We start from the raw sequence: 21,733 nt of genomic DNA, 5'->3' as shown, positions 1-21,733 counted from the left end.
CACGTCACAAGGACAGGGCACTTCTGGTCCTGATCCCTGGCATGGGCACAATGCCTGCCTGGCACCTTGACACTGCCATCCTGGCACCCTGACAGTGCTGCTGCCACCCAGGTGGCACTGCCAAGGTGCCCAGGTGGCCACCCCGCCCGTAGGACAACCACCCAGGGGCCTCCGATCCTCTGGGAGACCCCACCACCCCTACCACCGTGCCATTCTGCCTAGACCCTGTTTATGGGGACCAGTACTGAATGGCGCTGGCCTAAGGTCTCCGAGGTGAAGGGGTTAGATCCCAATGCCTCGGGTAGATCAGGGGCGCTAGAGTGAGATGACCTACTCACTCTAATATGCAGATTTGCCAAATACTGATCCTGTCCACAATGGGCAGGACCCAGATCATGATGTTTCGCAAGATCTCGTTAGATCTCGTGAGGCGTGAAAAGCCGGGTAGATCCCGGAAAAGGCTTCGCATGACATGGCCGGTAAATCGCACCCCGATTCTCTCAAATTTCCGGGTTGAAGAAACTATCGAAAGCACATTCGGGAGAGAATCAGTTTCTGATTGGACAAATAGCGAGTATTGTGAAGGTGATTGACTGCTCTCTTGTTTTCAGAGCACTCGCTCTCACCCGACTACGCAGACACTGGTTCCTGAAGGAGCACAGAGCCAACATGGCGGAACACGTGGGGAGGCCACAAGGAAAAGTGGGGTGAAGGAAAGCAAGCAAGGGCTCAGGAAATGAACGACAAGCAGGGTGGCAAACAGGAAGCAACAAGCGTCCAGAAATTGGAAGGAGGCCAGGAAGGTCCGCCAAGTGGCTGTAGGTCAGGTGGGCCCCCCAGAAGGAAAAAAAAAACAGTAAAGCAGGGATAAGAATATTGGTCTGAACTGGCTTTGCATATTTAAAAATGGAACACCAATAAAACGGGGAAATAAGAATACTTATTCGTTCGGGAACAACTGAAGGTTGGATAGGCCTAGGAACAACTGGAGGTCCGGAAGGCCTGGGGACAACTGGAGGTCAGGACGACGGGGAACAACTGGAGATCATGAAGGCCTGGGAATGGCTGGGGTCAGGAAGGTAAGGGACCAACTGGAGATCATGGAAGACCGGGGAACAACTGGAGGTCATGAAGGCCCTGGAATGGCTGGAGATGAGTAGGGCTCGGGAACAACTGGAGGTCATGAAGACCGGGGAACAACTGGCGGTCACGAAGGCCAGGGAACAACTGGAGGTCACGAAGACCGGGGAACAACTAGAGGTCATGAAGCCCGGGAATGGCTGGAGGTTCGGAAAGCCCAGGAACAACTGGAGGTCAGGATGGCCCAGGAATGGCTGGAGGTCAGGTAGGTCAGGGAACAACTCGAGGTTGGGTAGGCCTGCAAGATTGAGGAAAAAAAATGAAACATGCACCCCCCCCCACCCCCCCCCCCCCCCCCCCCCCCACTTGGAAAGGTTGGACAAACCTGCTCTAAAATCTGAGGAATAGAGAGCTTAGGAGATATTGCATAATAAGAGATGGTTACAGAGAAGAAATGCAAGGCCATGCAGAAATCTAACCATGAAGAATGGAATTTTGAACGTGCGATACTGGCAGTGAGGAGACATTTCATGGATGAATGGGGTTTGGTGGCGGACAGGATATTCACAACAGAGTTTTGGATGGGCTGATGTTTACAAAGCGTGGAAGATGGAAAGACAGCAAGAGGGCATTAAAATGTCCAAAATATTCCAAAAAACAAGTTGAAGATTTCAGCATTGGATGAGATATGGTAACGGGGGAGGTAGATGACATTGTAGACATGCATCCACCAGAGAAGATGTATCATTCCTCTCCCTACCTCTCCCCATCCAATCCCCATGGTGGCAAATTGCAAACTTCCTTTGGACCATATGCCGGTCGGAATGGGTAATCCATAGACTCATTTTCCAGCCCGGACTTTTCCAGCCCTTGATGCCGGCAGGGTCTTCTGGTTCTAGTGACGTGAATGGAGATTTCAATGGCTCACCGTCCCTGCCATGGGGGAAGTGGGGAGAAGGGGCTGGAAAATTCTGATCGAAGAATCCAATGTTTTTATGAGAATAGCAGCAAAAGATATATTGGCAAGGAGTGATTTGCTAGGAGGTGTGAATGAATAGAATAAAGCAAAATATTACAGTGCATGCAATATATACCTGAGCAAATGCATCCCCATGATTTGCCTGATACCTGAGCCACAAAAAGATGTCATCGTTTTCTTTAGTTTGACTCTGCAAAGCGGAATCATCCATTAGCCTCACTGATTCAACAAAGGCCTGAAAAAGTAGGAAATTATTGTTACATGATTGCTAAAGGCAGTTATGGCAAAAGAACATGTTGGGAGAATTTGTAAAATGCGACCAAAAGCTCATATTTCAGCAAAGTAAAATTATAGAAGAGGAATATTATGTAAAGTCGCAAAACAAAATTCATGCAATTGGAGAAACATTTGCACTCTGCTGAAGATTGAGTTTGTTTGTCCGATGAGTAGCTGTACCATATAGACCAAACTCATCCCAGATCCAACCCCTGTGGCAGGTTTGTCTGCTTCAAAGACTATGTGAATTCACCAGTGGAGAATTGGGACTATGTCCTGCTGGTGCTAGGAGCGTCGCCGGGGTGGTATTCACAGGCCTTTGCAAAGCAGTGAACACACTTACTTGTGTCAAGCCGCTATTTTGAAAGGGCACCCCGATACCAGGCCCCCTCTCCCCACAACACAAATGCTGACAAAGGATGCACCTCCAACCCCTTATCAAGGAGGGGCTTCCTCTCCCCCACCATGGGAATAAATGGGTCACACCCCCCACACCACACGGGCATGAGGGTCACCCAGCTCTACCCCACTCACAGCCCCTCAGTCTCCCCTTCAGCCACCCAAACCCCTGGGATGGGGTCCAGTGACTGGACTGCCCCTACCAGCTCTGAGCAACCTGAATATTACTGTCGGCATGATTCAAGCCAGGAAGACTTTCCTGTTCCTCGCATCTGTTTCCTCAGCCCTAACTTTTAGACCTGCTGTTTTTTTGAAGTGCTTGAGCCTTCCTAGAAAGCCCACAGCATTGGAAAAGCCTTGAAATCCTAGAAGATCCTTTGAAATACTTAGCATTTGGGGCGGCACTTAGCACTGTTGCTTCACAGCACCAGGGACCCGGTTTCGATTCTGAGCTTGGGTCACTGTCTGTTCGGAGTCTGCATGTGCTCCCCTTGTCTGTCTGAGTCTCCTCCGGGTGCTCCGGTTTCCTCCCACAGTCCAAAGATGTGCAGGTTAAGTGGATTAGTCAAGCTAAATTGCCCTGTAGTGTCCAAACGTTAGGTGGGGTTGCTGGGTTATGGGGATAGGGTGGAGGTGTGGGCTTAGTTAGGGTGCTCTTTCAGGGATCGGTGTAGACTTGATGGGCTGAATGGCCTCCTTCTGCACTGTAAATTCTATGATTCATTCAATTTTACAGGGCAGTACCTTTAACTAGCTTTTGATTGACAGCTTAATGGTTTAAACACAGTTGGCATGAGATGTAGGTAATTGTTTATTTATCTTTCTCTTCATGCTTGAATGCATCTGAAGAACCCGCCATTGATCCTAAACACAATGTGTGATAAACAACCTTGTTCTGATTGACACCTGCTGGCTATTTTAAAATGGCTACGTTTCCTTTCACTTCCTCTTTTCAAACCACAAATGGGGGAGTGGCGATTGTGGGGGGGAACTTGCAGTTACAACGAGGAGTAGAGCATCAAGGGGGTATCAAGCATATTACCGGGGGGGACGGGGGGGGACGGATAGCCTGGCGATTGTGTGACAGTTGTTTGGTTGTTGGCCACTGGTAAAGATGACATTTACATAGATGATTTGGAGTTGGGGACCAAGGGCAATGTGTCCAAGTTTGCAGATAACACTAAGATGAGTGGTAAAGCGAAAAGTGCAGAGGATACTGGAAGTCTGCAGAGGGATTGGGATAGGTTAAGTGAATGGGCTAGGGTCTGGCAGATGGAATACAATGTTGACAAATGTGAGGTAATCCATTTTGGTAGGAATAACAGCAAATGGGATTATTATTTAAACGATAAAATATTAAAGCATGCCGCTGTGCAGAGAGACCTGGGTGTGCTAGTGCATGAGTCACAGAAAATTGGTTTACAGGTGCAACAGGTGATTAAGAAGGCAAATGGAATTTTGTCCTTCATTGCTAGAGGGATGGAGTTTAAGACTAGGGAGGTTATGTTGCAATTGTATAAGGTGTTAGCGAGGCCACACCTGGAGTATTGTGTTCAGTTTTGGTCTCCTTACTTGAGAAAGGACATACTGGCACTGGAGGATGTGCAGAGGAGATTCACTAGGTTAATCCCAGACCTGAAGGGGTTGGATTATGAGGAGAGGTTGAGTAGACTGGGACTGTACTCATTGGAATTTAGAAGGATGAGGGGGATCTTATACAAACATTTAAAATTATGAAGGGAATAGATAGGATAGATGCGGGCAGGTTGTTTCCACTGGCGAGTGAAAGCAGAACGAGGGGACATAGCCTCAAAATAAGGGGAAGTAGATTTAGGACTGTTTAGGAGGAACTTCTTCACCCAAAGGGTTGTGAATCTATGGAATTCCTTGCCCAGTGAAGCAGTTGAGGCTCCTTCATTAAATGTGTTTAAGGTAAAGATAGATAGTTTTTTGAAGAATAAAGGGATTAAGGGTTAGGGTGTTCGGGCCGGAAAGTGGAGCTGAGTCCACAAAAGATCAGCCATGATCTCATTGAATGGCGGAGCAGGCTCGAGGGGCCAGATAGCCTACTCCTGCTCCTAGTTCTTATGTTCTTATGAAAGAGAAGAAGCACCCTAATGCTTGATCCATGGGAAGGGGTGTCGGAGAGCCCTGATTACAGATGTAATGGGAGAAGTTTTAGCTCTTTCGAGGCGCCCTTTAAAGATGGGCCCCCGGCTCTATCACGCTCAGCCCCACCAGATGGGCAACATAAACCACACCCCGTGATTTTTGGTTTATCAGGGTGGTGCAAGATCTGGTCTGAAAACGTGGCAGTGCATCGGGAAAAATACAAGCCAGTTTTCAGTCATGGGGCAGGATTCTCCCCTACCCGGCGTGACGGAGGGTCCCGGCGTAGGGGAGTGGCGCCAACCACTCAGGGGTCGGGCCTCCCCAAAGGTGGGAATTCTCCCCACCTTTGGGGGCCAGCCTAGCGCCGGAGCGTTTGGCACCAGAAGACTGGCGCAAAAAACCGGCGCCCCCGGCAGCGGGGCTGGCCGAAAGGCTTTCGCCGGTCGGCGCATGCGCCAGCAGTGACGTCAGCGGCAGCTGGCCGCTGACGTCACTGCCGGCGCATGCGCGATGTGGGGTTCACTTCCGCTTCCGCCATGGCGAAGGCAGTGGCGGCTGCGGAGGAGAAATAGTGCACCCAGGGCACTGGCCCGGAATCTGAGCGGGGGGCCCCGATCGCGGGCCAGGCCACCGTGGGGGCACCCCCCGGGGTTCGATCGCCCCCTGCCCCCCCCCCCCCCCCCCAGGACCCCGGGGCCCGCTCGCGCTGCTGATCCCGTCGTTCCAAAGGTGGTTCAAACCTCGGCGGCGGGAGAGGCCTCCCAGCAGCGGAACTTCGGCCCATCCGGGCCGGAGAATCACCGCAGGGGGCTCTCCGATCGGAGTGGCGAGATTCCCGCCCCCGCCATTTCCCGGGTGGCGGGGAATCTCTGCCACGGCGGGGGCAGGATTTTCGGTGGCCCCAGGCGATTCTCCGACCCTGCTGGGGGTCGGAGAATTTCGCCCATGGTCTGACACTCTGACTGGTTATGGGAAAATTCTGCTCATTGTCTCAAATTCAGGTGGACATTGATTCTCGACAATTACCTACCACTGATGTTTCAAATTTAAGTTTTCAAAAATAACCCACAAATGCCCGAACGTGGTCTACCTTCCAATAGTTTCTTAAAATAAATTTTTTAAGTATCCAATTTCTTTTTCCCCTAATTAAGGGGCAAGTTAGCCTGGCCAATTCACCTACTAGACACATCTTTGAGTTGTGGGGTGAGACCCACGCAGACACAGGGAGAATGTTCAAACTCCACACAGACAGGGTCCACCTTCAATAGTTCTTCATATTCTTTCGTAGATCACAGATTCATAGCATCAGAACTTTACTGTTTAGCATGTCTTGCACCCAATTATTTGAATTATAAATCAAAAATTGAGCATTAGTCACCTTCTAAAAAAATTTCTAGAGTATAACGATTACTTTTGATTTTGTTTTTGAAAAATGTGTTACACACTGATCTTTAGTGTCACTGATGAATCCAGTTAAGAGAGGTAATTAATCATGAACTATATCAATAACAGAAGTACAACTGATAGCAGGCAGGCCATGACTTAACCAGATCTTAAAAGACAGGGTTGATACATCAGTACCCTTAAAAATATTCTTGCAGTTTAAAAATCAAAATAAAACATAATTCTTATAACGATTCATAATTATTCATAACTGATTATTTGATTCTGTCCCCTCAAATTAAATAGCATACTACAGTCATTAAACTATTTTCAACTATGTACGCCCTTTAAAGATGGTCCCTTGGCTCTATCAGGTTCAGCCTCCCCCACCAGACAGGCAACATAAACCACGCCCTCGAGTCCATAACACTTACCTGTTCTCCATCAAATACATGCCGATCATTAATAGTCTGTTGTGCAATGTTTAAGTAGTAACTGTATGACATTTCGTAGTCCAGGGGGTACCCATCAATACCTTGATCATGCTTATATCCAAGATGCAGTAAAGCAAGTCTGTCATTTCCTTGCGCAGCAACCAGACTGTACAACAAACCCTGATGAAATATCAATGAGATTCTATTTTTTAGAAAAGAAGGCTGAATACAAAGATTTACTGCAAAAAGTTATATTTTGTAGTTGCCTTTTTTAGTTGTAAGTTTAAACAAAGAAAGCAACAAACTATAAAATTGATCACTAGGCTTTGTTGCTGAGATTTTAATGACTGACAAAACAACTAACTCCATTGGATAAACACAAAAATATGCATGTAACTTTAAAAAGCCTGTGTACATAAACTGAACTCTTGCCAAATAACAATGTGATAGATCGGGCTCATTTCATTTCATGTGTAGGGCGAGGCAAAGAATGTAAATTGAAATCGGTAAACTTCTTTCTTTTAGAGGAATATGAACATACAAATCAAAAGCCATCATCACACTTAAGTCACTCAATGGGCAGCATGGTGCACAGTGGTTAGCACTGCTGTCTCACAGCACCAGGGACTCGGGTTCAATTCCAACCTCGGGTGTCTGTCTGTGTGGAGTTTGCACGTTCTCTCCATGTCTGTGTGGGTTTCCTCCGGGCGCTCCGGTTTCCTCCCACAGTCCAAAGATGTGCAGGTTAGGTGGATTAGCCATGCTAAATTGCCAATTTAAAGATCAGGGATATTCAGGTTGGGCGGGGTGGATAGGGGAGTGGGTCTAGGTAGGCTGCTCTTTCGGAGTGTCGGTACAGACTTAATGGGCTGAATGGCTTCTTTCTGCATTGTAGGGATTCTATAATAAGAACATAAGAACTAGGAGCTGGAGTAGGTCATCTGGGCCCTCGAGCCTGCTCCGCCATTCAATAAAGTCATAGTTGATCTTTTTGTGGACTCAGTTCCACTTACCTGCCCGTTCATCTTGACCTTTTATTCCTTTACTGTTCAAAACTCGATCTACCTTTGCCTTAAAAACATTTAATGAGGTAGCCTCAACTGCTTCACTGGGCAGGGAATTCTATAATACAATCTATCTTACTCAATAAATGAAAGCAAAGAACGCACAACATTTTCCTTTTGAGTGGCGGACTTGCTTAAATTAGGGAAATGATTTCTGACTTCACTCCTGTACTCAATTAAGGCCTCTCCTCAGAAGTTTCTATTGGACCTCCTGTTCCCCAGAGGCATCAGTGAACAGTACATCTGGCAGAGGCAGCCTTCAAGTGGGACTCCCAAGGTTCAATATCTCCTGGGAGAGTTACGGGCCCTCCACATGAGCTTGGCTTCAGCTGCCACTTTAGGTCACCCTGTGGATGGGTTCCCCCACCCCAATGGTAGCCAGTTGGTGAGGCAATTTTGTAAATGAAAAAGCATCCTGTTGTTTCAATGTGCTGGGGGCTCCCGAATAGTCCTCCAGTTTGAAAAGCCCACATCAATTGGAGGGTGTGCTATCAACTGAGAATTTGGGGAAAGTCACAGCTGGGTGACTATTTCTCACACAGTGCAAGCTTCTGACCCACATTTGACTATGGTGGCAGGGTTCTGAAGCCTGCACGGAAATCCTGCCTTCTTGGCAGAGGTGAACCTACAATTTTGCAGGCTCTGCGCTCTCCAGCCTTACGGGGCCCCACATTATGCCCCCCCCTTCCCGTGGTGACGTGGCAGTCTGCCCTCAAAGTGCTCCGCCCCGATGCATCATGTCCTCTTGACCCCGCCCACCCTCAGCTCACACAATGCAAGACACAGTAACCCAAATTCACTGCTCACACACAGGATGCTGTAGTGCTCTTGAACATAAACAGTCCTGTACTGTAATTAATAAATTGTAATCCAGGCCTACCCATTATCACGACCATAGAGATGGTCAATATTGCGATCTGTGTGTCTTGAGGCGAGCAAACATGAACTGGCTGATGGATAATGGAATGGAGAAATCAGCTGATGCGTGACTGCAGCACAGCAGACCAATGAAGGACAGAATGAGCCAGAAAAAGTCCATTGCAGGAGCAATTACTTCAATGAAGTGTAATGTGCAGTCCAAGTCTAATATCAGTGGCTTTGCTGGCAACTGTCTGGCAGGGACTCAGTTCTTTAATTGTCCAGAAGAGTAAGGAGAGTCTTTCTGAAGGCCAGTAAGAGCGATGGGCGATGACAGTTACTCACCAGTTATAGCTGCCTATAGCTGACCACCAGCCATTATATCAGACCAGCATATGTTCTCTCTTGAAGAACAGAGTTTAGACTGGAGAACATGGTAGAGGAACAGATTTTTTAAGATTTTCTTGCTTCATCAGTGGTTTGCAATCCATGGCAACGTAGGTGGCTTTTCTTCTGCACTTTCTCTTCACAAAATCATCAATCACAGCATCACAGGTAAAATCTTGTAAGAATGCACTTTCAATTGACACTATTGCTGAACTTGTCAAATGTTCTTCCCAAATAATTTTTCATTCTCTTCAATACAGAGAAAGAACGTTCATCGGAAGCATTTGTGGCAGGTATTGTTAAAAAGGTCTTCAGAATGATTTGCACATTTGGAAAGGTTGCCTGCAAACCATCACGTGCAAGTCTGTGCAAATCAGCTGGTGACCTCGAAGCTGAGATCATCATTATCGATGAAATGTATGAATTGTTTCACTTACTCTAACAAAAAGATCTGTGTCTATGTCCTCTCGGTAGAATCCAATTAATCTCTTACCACATCCAAAGTTTTGTCGAAAGCCTGCAAAATAATTCGCCAGTCTTCTTCAGAGATTCACATCTACTCTGCAATTGCACCATTATTGTGTTACAAATAACACTGGCAGTCACAATATGATCTGCTATTTCCATTTTAAAGTGATTTCATTGTCTCTAATAATTTCCTGTGTCTTGTATACTTATTATCATCAGAGGGACCTGTATTCTTTGTTCATGTTAGTGCCTCTGCTCCCACCAAGGTACAGTCATTTTCAGCTTCCATGACAAAACGTTTAACCACGGCTAACAATTGTGAAGTATTCAATGTCAATATTTTGCAGCGATTTGCTGATAGCATTAATGTGTTGAATTAAACCTTTCCACAAGTCAGAAAAAACAATTTTGTACTTTTTAAAACTTCGCTGCTAATTTTACTTCAGCTGTCACAGATGGTTTCTCAGATTTTGACGTGGCTTTGTCTGAGAAGCATTCCTATATATCAACAAAGTTCAGTCTCAAAGCCAGAACATCTGCACGAGCGGACCACCTAGTATCACAAATTCTTTTGACCGTTAAATCTTTTCCATGTGCCTGTTCCAAGTGATTGCAGCATATCCCAGTGATGCATAGAAACCAAAATAAGGCATACAAGTCTTGAACAAAGTCAAAAAATGTACGGCTGCTCCACACGATTCAGCTGCTGCGTTGCAGATTAAATTCAAAGAACATGAGATTAATAATGCACAGGTGCTTGCATTGTTCAGTCTTGCTTGTAGACCTGAATATTTTCCTGCCATATTTGCGGCATTATCAAAGCTGTGCCCACAACAATATCTGATGTACAAACCTAAATTTGAAAGGATTTCCAAAACTGTTGTCTCCAGGCACTCAAGTGTGGGATTGTAGCTGGAATAGTATTTGGCACCTTTGGTTTCATTAGTGAATTGGTGTCTGAGCCGCTCTGCCAGCATAGTGATGTCATCGTAGGTTCTGTGCATCAAATAGTTGGTCTTCCTGGAGACACAATATTGATGACTTTTCAAATCCTCTTTGAGAAGTTTGTCAAATTCACGGAGATATTCAAGGCAGGCCGAAAGATTACCTCTTCAAGTTGACACTGATGACACATCATGTCCTCCTAGAGGTAGTCCCAAGGAAGACGGCAGTTTGACTGTGGCAATAACACATCTCAGCAATTTCCTCCAGTAAGAACACACCTTTTCAAACTGAGCCGATAATGCAGAAACAATTCTTCCAGATAATTTACATCTTTGAACGAATATACAGATAGCCTTCATGTGACTTTTAGAAGTTTCATGATCAGCAATATATTTTCCAACATTTCTCCAGTTAGAGTACCCACCAACAAATGATTGTTTCCCTTTACGACAATCAGGGAATAACTTCCAAGCATAACAGTCAACTGCCTTAAAGGCTTCTGAAAAAAATCAACTAATTTCTCTTTTCCGTCCTGCCATTACTCTTCACCCTCCAAAAAACGGGACTCATGAATACATCTAAACTACTTTCGGTCTCGACCTCATTCTTTTTTCAAATTTTCCATATTACCCATGCTCTCTGTTCTATTTTTAGGAAATATTCAATCATACCCAGTGGATCAGATTTAGGATACAAGGCAATATCTTCAGGGTAGGTTTCTTCTCTCACTTCAGCAGCAGAAGAACAGAGTTTGAACAGTACCTTATAGTTCCATCCCCATTTCATAGTCCACACCTTGTTCAAGGTTTTCAGCAGATGTGCTGTCTCCAGAATTTGACAGGTCAAAGTCATCAGACAGGTCACCAAAGCATTTTGTGGCTGTTGTTGAGGATGAATGTGCAGTTTGGGCACTTCAATATTTTGAATCTTTTGAAGTAACGTGCCAAACTGTCTTTTAGCCGAGCTTCTTCCCTATGCCTTGCCTTCAACTTCCTGCATTCTTGACATCCAGATTCCTGGTATCTCTTCATATTGACTGGGGATGATCAGTCTTGATTTCAAGGATTCACAAATATGAATCTTTAAAGTCTTCTGTTGAGTGTAACCTCCTTGAAAAAAAATCACCCATTTGTCTAAGCTGCTCAAAAGCAGTGACAAACTAAACAAAGCTCATGAGAGACTGGTGATGGTGGTGGTGCTGGTGGTGGGGGTGGGGAGTCTTCCAAAATTTTCATGTGAGGATGAGCAGGAGTTCACTGCCAGAGTAACTGGCCACTGCCAAGAATTTTGGGGGAAGCTGTGATGCCAGTGGTCAAGGGTATCATAACAGATGGCGGCATCGATTAGAGAGAAGAATGACCCCAAAAAAGGCAGTAAATTCAACATGTAAATCCAAGAAGGAAGATGTTGGTTGCTGCCCAGCCCTTTCACACTCAGCCCTGGCTGGCCTCTGGCTTTAGTTAAGTCGCCTCGCTCCTCCCAGATTCCCTGAAAACCACGACGCTGGCGCTTGCCTGGTAGCTTCGCACCTCTTGACTGCTGCTCGGCTCACCTCTCGTTCAGGTGGCCGGGCCTCGAGCCTCGACAACCCAGTGTGCTCCTGGCTGGCTGCCTGGCTGCTGTGAGCTCGTTATCTGACCTGGCCACTGCTCTTTTTCCCCCCCAATCTGGTTGCTGCCCAGCCCAGTCCTCTCACTCTCAGCCCTGGCTGACCTCTGGCTCTGGTTGAGTCGCCCAGCTCTCGCTGGCCACTGCGCCCCAATTACTCAAAAACATCAACGCTAACGCTTACCTGGCTTTCTTCGCATCTCCCGACTGCTGCACTGCTCACCTCTCGGCTCTCACTCAGCTGTGGCTGGGCCTTGACGACCAGGTTGGCTGCCTGGCAGCTGCTGCTGCTGCCTATCTGGCCTGGTGGCCTCTGTTCTTAGTTTGGTTGGCTGCCCGCTCTCTTAAGCCTTGGCCTGGAGGTCGAAAGTTCCCCCTGATGGCCGTTGACCAACACCCATCTCCTCGCCTCGTTGAAGTCATCGCAGGCTCTCACACCCTGATGTTGGTCAGTGACCTCACTTTTGCCTCAGGCAGTCCACCTGACCCAATGGCTGAAACCTCGCTGCTGCTTTGCACCTTTACTCAATGAAAGTTCAGAAACTTCCCACCAATTCAGGAGATCCGTGTCTGAACCGCTGTAAGTCTGCACCACCTCCCAACATCTGGCAAACTGTTGTCCTGCTCTAAAGGCGAGTCCACCAATCAGAGCCTGTATTGTCTGCTGATAGTCCTTGCTGCTGGGGTGGTGGAGTCAGGATACTCAGCAATGATGATCTCTGATCAAGCCCCACACGATGTAGACATGATGGTTGATCCAGGTCCTGCTCAGCAACCCCTTTAGAGGTTTGATACTTTTCTGTTGGCGGATAAAAGTTTTTGCGCCAAGACCTCCTTTATCATCGAGAAATATTTGAGCTTTGAGGATATTTCTCCTTCAACACAATGGGAGGCGCTGAAGGTGGTCATTAGAGGGGAGATTATCTCCGTTAAAGCACACAACCAAAAGATGAAAGGTCAGAGAGGCAGAAGTTGGCGTCAATACTCGATCAATGAGACAGCAGAATTGCTGGGCAGCAGGAAGAAGCTACAGGTGGAGTTTGGGTTTCTCTCCACAGGACAGTGCACTTGCTGCAACGTCTGGGGCGGGGGGGGGGGGGGGGGGGGTGCTCTCTAAGAACATGGGGAGAAGGCTAGTCACCAGCTGAGATGGCAGGCGGCCTCTCAGGAAATTGTGCAAGATAGGGATGGGGGTGATTGATCTCCACCCAAACAAGGTTAATGGGGCATTCAAAGATTTCTTTCAGAACCTGTACGAATCGGAACCCACGGAGGATGAGTCCTTAATGTACATGTTTTTAGACGGTCTGGACTTCCTAGTAGTGGAGGCGGAAAGGGAGGAATTGGAAGCTTCTCTGGCTCTAGAGAAGATTAAGGATGGTATGGGATTGATGCAGTCAGGGAAGGCGTCGTGACCAGATGGGTTCCCGATTGAATTTTACAAAATGGTTGCCAGGTTGCTGACCCCAGTGCTGCTTGAGACGTTTGAGGCGTTTCAGACTCGTGGGATGTTGCCAACCTCTTTGGTGTAGGCAATGATCTCCTTGATATAGAAGAAGGATAAAGACCCGGTGGAATGTGGGTCGTACTACCCATCTCTTTGTTGAATGCAGATGAAAAGTTGCTAGCAAAGGTATTGGCGAGGTACATGGAGTCCTGCCTCACAGAGATGATTTCAGAAGAACAGACAGGATTTATCAAGGGGAGACAAGTTGGCCAATGTCCGGAGACAGTTCAACGTGGTTCTGTCCCCCTCTCCATCCCCTGAAACAAAGGTGATTATTTCTCTGGATGCAGAGAAGACATTCAATAGGGTAGAATTGAACTACTTTATTTGGGGTCTTCAGCAGGTTTGGCTCAGTTTTATATCTTAGATCTGGCTTTTGTATAGAACCCCACTGCCAGTGTCCATACAAATGATTTAAACTCAAAATACATCTCACTGGGAAGAGGCATGAGACAAGGATGCCCATTGTCTCCTTTACTGTTTGCCCTGGCTATCGCATGGAGGTCATCCACAAAGTGGAGGGGAATAGACAGAAGGGACAGGGAGTATCGGGTGACCTTCTATGCAAACGTCCAGTTGCTGTATGTGGCGGACCCTCTCTCCAGTGCAGAGGTGATAATGAAACTGCTCAACAGTTTTGGCTCCTTTTCGGAATACAGATTGAACCTGGGTAAAAGCGAATGTTTTCTGGTGAATCTCCCAGGAAAGGGAGCTAACCTGAGAAAGTTGCCTTTTCGCCTGACCAGGTCTAACTTTCATTATTTGAGAGGTTGAGTGGCCCAGACTGGGCCTCACTACAGAAGCTACATTTTGGGATCCTGGTTAGGGTGGAGGAGGACGACCTGAAAAGATGGGATAGTCTCCCGCTGACCTTGGCTGGAAGGATCCAATCGATTAAAATGAATATCTTTCCAAGATTTCGGTTTTTGTTTTGGTGCCTTCCAGTTTTCCTTTCGAAGTCTTTTTCTACAGGAGTTTATAAGATGATCTTGTCTTTTATTTTGCCGGTAGGACCCTGCGGATCCGTAGAGGGGTTTTACAAAGGAATAGTCAATCAGGGGATCTTGAAATGAAATGAAATGAAAATCGCTTATTGTCGCAAGTAGGCTTCAATGAAGTTACTGTGAAAAGCCCCTAGTCGCCACATTCCGGCACCTGTTCGGGGAGGCTGTTATGGGAATCGAACCGTGCTGCTGGCCTGCTTTCAAAGCCAGCGATTTAGCCCTGGTTGTTGGTGGGGATTGGTTTTTGCTACTTTTGGGTTTGTGGGGGGTGGATGGAAAGGATGGAATACTGGTAACTGTTGTACATAAATGGCTGCATTGCTGTTATTCTGGAAAATTATTCACAAATTTCTTTTGTTATTTGAGGGACGGGTTGGGAGGCTGGGGATATGTTTTGTATATAGTATGAATCTGGTTGAATATTTTACATGTTTTTAAAATGAAAATTCAAATTAAAATATTTATTACAAAAAGCTACATGCCTCCATTTTGAAAAGGATTATTTTCATTTTTAACTCATGCAGGCTGGGATTCCCTGGCCTCAGGAATCCCAGGAGGTAAAGGAGGTGAAAAGCTAAGTATCCTTGAGGTCTGTGTCTTTATTACCCTGCTGATGGGATGGAAGCACCAGGAGTGTATATTCAAGGTTCAACGAGTTAATTGCTCCCATTGGACCCTCCACGATTAGCTGACACCTCCAATATGATCTGTTGACCTCTACCTGTGATGCACATCTGCCATTTTTAAATTTTAAAAATGAAACACATGAAAGGACTTTTCAGTTTAACAAGGCAACAAAGTTTAAATAAATGTTGAATCCCATTGATTGCATTACCTGTAAAGGTTGTATTTCCACACCTAGACCAGTCTCAAAAATAACTGCCAGGAAGTAGGCTGCTCTGTAGTAACCACAGCAGCTAGCTTCCATTAATGGAATGGTCAGGCGGTCAATCTGCTGGGTACTGTTTGGACGAACAAGCATCTCTACGGTCTTCTGGAAAAGCTTTTCGCCAACTTTAATAAGCGCAGATCGGAGGTTTGGTGAATGGGTGAAGTCTAGGTACAAGATCACAACAAAAGATTTGTAAAAATGCTGAAAGCTATATAAAAATAGGAAATGCACATTTTGCGATTTTATTATCCAATGACATCTACCCCTGTTCTGCTTCCCCTATAAACTCCTGAACAACTCCAATGTTTTTGACAGATTTTCTTATAGATCAATGGACAGTGGGATACAAAAGTAAAATACTCAACTTGATCATCTGAAATCAATTTCTTCATGAATTTAGAAGAGGCATTAACTCAAAAATAAATGAGTGATCATCCCATACAAGAATTTCAAGGGTAATGTGGAAAATGTACAGTATCTTAGAACTATTTAAAATTTTTCCTGACATAAATTAGAATATTGTAACATATAAATGTGGTGTTGGAGTTTCAAGCATGTTAAAACACTAATAAGGGATGTATTTTCCGTAGTTTAGTCTGAATGTAGTTACATTTAGCGTAAGTAATCTCTGAATTATAGTTTTCCATTTTAATTTGGAAGAGGATCCTTACTGAAGGATGCCAAGGATTTATTTAACTTAGTGACTAGATTATTTTAAATGCATTCGCTTATTGATGTCATTTTGTTAGTGAATATAGATTATAAGGATCAGACAGAGTCAGCATGGATTTATGAAGGGGAAATCGTGCTTGACAATTCTACTGAAATTCTTCGAGGATCTAACTGGCAGAATTGATGAAGGGGAGCCAGTGGATGTGGCATATTTGGACTTTCAGAAAGCTTTTGCCAAAGTCCCGCATAAAAGATTGGCGTGTAAAATTAAAGCTCATGGGATTGGAGATAGTGTATTGAGATGGATAGAAAACCGTTTGGCCGACAGGAACCAAAGAGTAGGAATTACAGGTCTTTTTCAAATTTGCAGTGACTAGTGGGTACCGCAGGGATCGGTGCTCGGACCCCAGCTATTTTGATGAGGGCACAAAATGTCATATCTCCAAATTTGCAGCAGACACCAAGTTGGGTGGGAGGGTGAGCTGTGAGATCCTTCACTGTGATTTGCACAAGTTGAGTGAGTGGGCAAATCAATGGCAGATGCAGTATAATCTGGAGAAATGCGAGGTTATCCACTTTGGCAGCAAAAACAAAAAAGCAGACTATTATCTGAATGGCCAGAAATTAGGAGAGGGGAACATGCAAAGACACCTAGATGTCCCCGTACACCAGTCACTGAAGGTAAGCATGAAGGTGCAACAGGCGGGAAAGAAGGCAAATGCTATGCTGGCCTTCATTGTGAGAGGATTTGAGTACAGGAGCAGGGATGTCTTCTTGCAATTAATAATAATGATAATCTTTATTAGTGTCACAAGTAGGCTTACATTAACACTGTAATGAAGTTACTGTGAAAATCCCCTAGTCACCACACTACGGCACCTGTTCGGGTACGCGGAGGGAGAATTCTGACTGTCCAATTCACCTAACAAGCACGTCTTTCGGGACTTGTGGGAGGAAATCAGGGCACCCGGAGGAAACCCACTAAGACAAGAGAGAGCGTGCAGACTCCGCACAGACAGTTACCCAAGCAGGGAATCGAACCCGGATCCCTGCCGCTGTGAAGCAACTGTGCAACCGTGCCTTTGGTGAGGCCACACCTGGAAAACTATGTGCAGTTCTGGTCTCCTTATCTGAGGAAGGATACTCTGGCAAAGAGGGAGTGCAGTGACGTTTTACCAGACTTCCTGGGTTGGCAGGACTGATGTCGAGAAGAGATTGAATTGGTTAGGATTGTATTCGCTGGAGTTCAGGAGAACGAGGACGATCTCCTAGAAACCTATAACAAGACTAGACAGGGTAGATGCACGAAGGATGTTCCCAATGATGGGTGTGTCAAGAACCAGGGGTCACTGTCTGAGTATATGGGGTAGACCATTTAGGACAGAGATGAGGAGAAATTTCTTCACCCAGACAGTGGTGTGCCTGTGGAATTTGTTACCACATGAAGTAGTTGAAAAATATTGTATCGTTTCAAGAAGCAGTTACATAAAGCACTTAGGGTAAAAGGGATCAAAGAATATGGGGGAAAGCGGAATTAGGCTATTGAGTTGGATGATTAGCAATGATCATAATGAATGGCGGAGCGGGCTTGATGGCCAAATGGTCCTATTTTTTCTGTGTTTCAAAATACATTATGAGGTAGGTATATTTCTCATAATAAAAGACCGGAAAATTGCAGGCTTTCTCAATAATTTGCATGTCACAGAATGAAACTGTGTAACCTTGTATCGTATATTTTAATTTGCAAATTAAATACAGTGGGCTGAATTTTACCATTTTTCGGCGAATGTGGCAGTGGGCGGGAAACGTGGTGCTGAAGCCGTTGGCACCAACGCCGCTTTCTTCAGTGAAGCAGTTGAGGCTCCTTCATTACATGTTTTTAAGGTAAAGATAGATAGTTTTTTGAAGAATAAAGGGATTAAGGGTTATGGTGTTCGGGCCGGAAAGTGGAGCTGAGTCCACAAAAGATCAGCCATGATCTAATTGAATGGCGGAGCAGGCTCGAGGGGCCAGATGGCCTACTCCTGCTCCTAGTTCTTATGTTCTTATGTATTGTCAGGAACTGTGATAAAAGCAAGAAATCGTCATATTTTATTTTACTCTTGCAATAACGCTATTAAACCTGGGTTAAGATGCATACAGACACTAAAGTCTACTAAAGCTGTCATTGAGGGGTTATAAAAGTCTGGTAACGATTGATTTTGCAGGTGTAATGTTGTGGTAATGGAATATTATTAGCGTTTAAAGGACAATTGGGGTGTAGATAATTTATGAGGGGTATGGGGCGCGATTCTCCCATATGGGGATAAATCGTAAGGCTGGCGTCAAATCCGGGCGGGTTTGACGACAGCACCCCCCCCCCCCCCCCTTCCCGACCGGGAACCGATTCTGGTCCCCGGTCGGGGCTAGCATCCCGACGCCGTAAACTCGGGTATCGCGGGCTTAACGAATTTCATTAAGCCCGCTTGCCAGAGTTAGCGCCGGCTGACGCGTCATATGACGTCAGCCGCGCATGCGCGGATTGGAAGACTCCAACCCGCGCATGCGCGGATGACGTCATCGCGCATTTGCGCGAAACCCGCGCATGCGCGTGCCGGGATGCCCCTCAGCCGCCCCGCGAATGGATACTGCGGGGCGGCGGAAGGACAAAGAGTGCGCGGGCATCGGGCCCGCGATCGGTGGCCACCGATCGCGGGCCCATGGCACCCTTGGCACGGCCGTGGTACTGCCGTGCCAATCGGTGCCATGGTTTTAAAAATCGACAGTTTACGGCCGTTTTTACGAACGGCCAGACCAGGTGTGTTTGCCGTTCGTAAAACAGCCGTAAAGGGCTGGGAACTCGGCCGAGTCCATCAGCTGAGAATCGCTGCCGGCCGTTAAAAAAAACGGCGGCAGCGATTCGTATCGGGAGTCGGGCGTGGGGGGGGGGGGGAGAATAGCGGGAGGGCGTCGGAACAGCGTGGCCATAAAATTTTACGAGCCACGCTATTCTCCGCACCGTCGGGAGTGCGGAGAATCGCGCCCATGGCGTTGGGCCTGACTAAACAGATCATGGGACATCTTAAGGGACGAGACAGAAGAATACCTTATGCTTTGTGTACAGATGATGTAATTAAGGAGAGGACCAGGTCTGTCTGAAAAGTTAGTTCTTCCTAAAATTTAATCTGAAAAGAGGTGTTTCAGTTTTGCTCCTGAAAGGTTCTCTCTCCAAAAATTCTGCACAGAGAAAAGTGGAAACCTGGTTATTAACTAAGTGGTATTTGGACTGTATTGGTTTGCTTAATTAGAAATGGAGGCAAGTTTAGGAAATAAGTTAAAGTTTCTCATTTTACTTAATAACTGTTGTAACAGTTAACTAAAGCTATTTCTCTGTTCTAAAGGTGGTTAATTCGGTGTTTAAATTAAAGTTTGTTTTAACATAAAAGATTGAGTTGCCCCACCAGCAAATTTGTTTTTTTAAAGATCTGGCACCATTTCTAAAGGCACAATGGTTAAGATGGAACTACACCTCCCCCGTGGCGCTATCCCATGGCGCCCCTGGCACTGTAGTGCCAGGGGCCAGTGCCTAGTCATGACCGTCTCCTTCCTGAGCGATGCACTCACCTGAGCTCCTGGGAAACCAGGTCAGCATAGATTATTGAACGGCGGGGGGGAGGATCTGATGATCAGGTGTAGAGGCCTGATAATGACATTCAAATTTATTAAAATGGAATTCTTGTTACGTCACTGGCAGTGGGTTTGGATAATCCCGGTGGGTCCTTCCACTGACGTAAAACACCATTTGGCCTCTCACGAGATTTTCCGCTCCAGTTACTAAACCCACCTGAGAAGAGTGGGATCAGAAAATCCTGGCCAGTGAAGAACAAGCATTCTTCATTTTCATTGTGGGGAAATTTACCTCTGTATTTCTGGAAAAGGTATGGGAGGCAAAGTCATACTCCATGGTATGGAAGGGTGCAGACCAGCTTCCATGATTCCCACAAGATGAGTTCCGGATCTGTTTCATCAAGGTGAGACACTGCCAGGAAGCTATATTTCCACACAGGGAAGGCAGAAGCTAAAAGCTTTATCTTATTATCTTATTAATTCACAAGTTTTATACCATAGTGATCAGCTATAGAGCAACAAGGACAGAAATGAGATGAGATGCAAGCCGGCCTTGTCAGTCTTTAAAAAAAATAGTTGATTATTTAAGACAGAGATGAGGATCATTTTTCTCTTTCAGGGGGTTGAGATTCTCTTGAACGCTCTTCCTCAAAAGGCAGTGGAAGAAGAGTCTATGAGTATTTTAAAGGCAGAACTGGATAGATTCTTGATTAAAACGGGGATGAAAGTTGATCTGGGGTAGGCAGGAACATGAGGTTGAAGTTACAATCAGGTCAGACATGATTTTATTGAATGGCAGAGAAGGTTCGAGGGGCCAAGTGGCCCACTCCTGCTCCTAATTCCTCTGTCCGTAAAACAGATGAAAGTGAGATTTTAAAAAAGAGGGAGTATTGAGCATAAAGGCAAAAACTAATAGAACAGATACAATGGGAGTCAAAGTTATGGCCAATTTTTATGTTTATGTAAACTGTTAAGAATTTAAGTGTCATAAGTTGGTTATGTTTTAAACTGTCTCTTTTAATTCAAAGTAAAAAGGAAGCATGTGTTCTTCTACTAGTTTTGTTGGCGATAAACCAAGGTGACCTGGTTACCTGGTCAGTTCTGTTAAAATTTAAATGTCAATTTCACACCTGAACGCAAAGGTAGAAGAAGCTGCCCTGGCTTTGGGCAGGCTTAGTGGCTCGGACAGAGAGAGACAAGGACAGCAGCTGCTGCTGTCAGCAGAGGGAAAAAGGATTCCTCCGTTAGCTACCAGACAGAATGCGTGTGGAAGATGTTCTCTAGCCAAAGAGGTGGCGCTGATGGAACTTGCTTCATCCTGCCATGGCCAGGGAAGGAATCATCAGAGGTAGCTGTTAGAGGTTGGTTCGGCATTTTTGCTATCACTAGGCATTACGACTCTGAAACGGGGAGAAGTTAGCTTGTTGGTAGCTGGGAGTAACGTTGGACAGGTTTCTTTAAAGACTGCAATTCTGTAGAGGGTGTGTGGTAACACATAAATGGTGTTTCAAATCTGTTAAAACACTAAAGTGCTTAGTGCATCAGTCACCTACTAAGCAATCTTAAGCCAATGTTCATTTTAGTTTGTTACTGTAAAAGTCTTAACATTTTTAATTTTTGTCATCCAATTCCTTTAGGTTGGTCGCTAAGAATACAAATCTCTTTTTAAAAATCATCTGTTTCTACAGGGATCATAACAAAACACTTTGTAATTACCTGAAATTGGCTGCAAGGCCATTGTGTGAACTAGATCAAAGAAAGCCTTATATTTCTTCTCAGTTCTTTTCCCCCAGGGATGTGCTGCACATTTTTCTTTGTCGTAATCTACTGGTCCATATTTAGTGACCAACTCTGAATAATAACTGTTGCATCTATCTGTAAATAAATCAGATTATAATCATTGCTAAACTGTGAAGAATGGCTGTCTGCTGATGAAAAATGTAAAGTGGATCTCTATCACTTATTGTGCTCAGCTGTCTTTTGATTTGTAAGTTAATTCCTTCTTTATATGAATCCTCCCAAGGGAAAGCAATAGGAAATTTGAATCACAATAGCAATT

At 45.6% G+C, this 21,733-nt stretch overlaps 1 protein-coding gene across 1 annotated transcript in view; it reads right to left on the bottom strand.

The window, feature by feature from the left end:
* Positions 1-21,733, bottom strand: part of LOC119963007 (protein sel-1 homolog 3-like) — a 129,954-nt gene that overhangs the window by 52,056 nt on the left and 56,165 nt on the right. The window contains 4 exon segments of the mRNA XM_038791459.1: positions 2,175-2,294; positions 6,664-6,843; positions 15,340-15,560; positions 21,391-21,549. Of these exon segments, the coding sequence (XP_038647387.1) occupies positions 2,175-2,294; positions 6,664-6,843; positions 15,340-15,560; positions 21,391-21,549 (680 nt within the window).

This window comes from Scyliorhinus canicula, chromosome 3, assembly GCF_902713615.1.
Source record: "Scyliorhinus canicula chromosome 3, sScyCan1.1, whole genome shotgun sequence".
In the NCBI taxonomy this organism is placed as follows: domain Eukaryota; kingdom Metazoa; phylum Chordata; class Chondrichthyes; order Carcharhiniformes; family Scyliorhinidae; genus Scyliorhinus; species Scyliorhinus canicula.
Note: the sequence above shows the minus strand (reverse complement) of the source record. Positions and strands in the feature narration are given on the sequence as shown.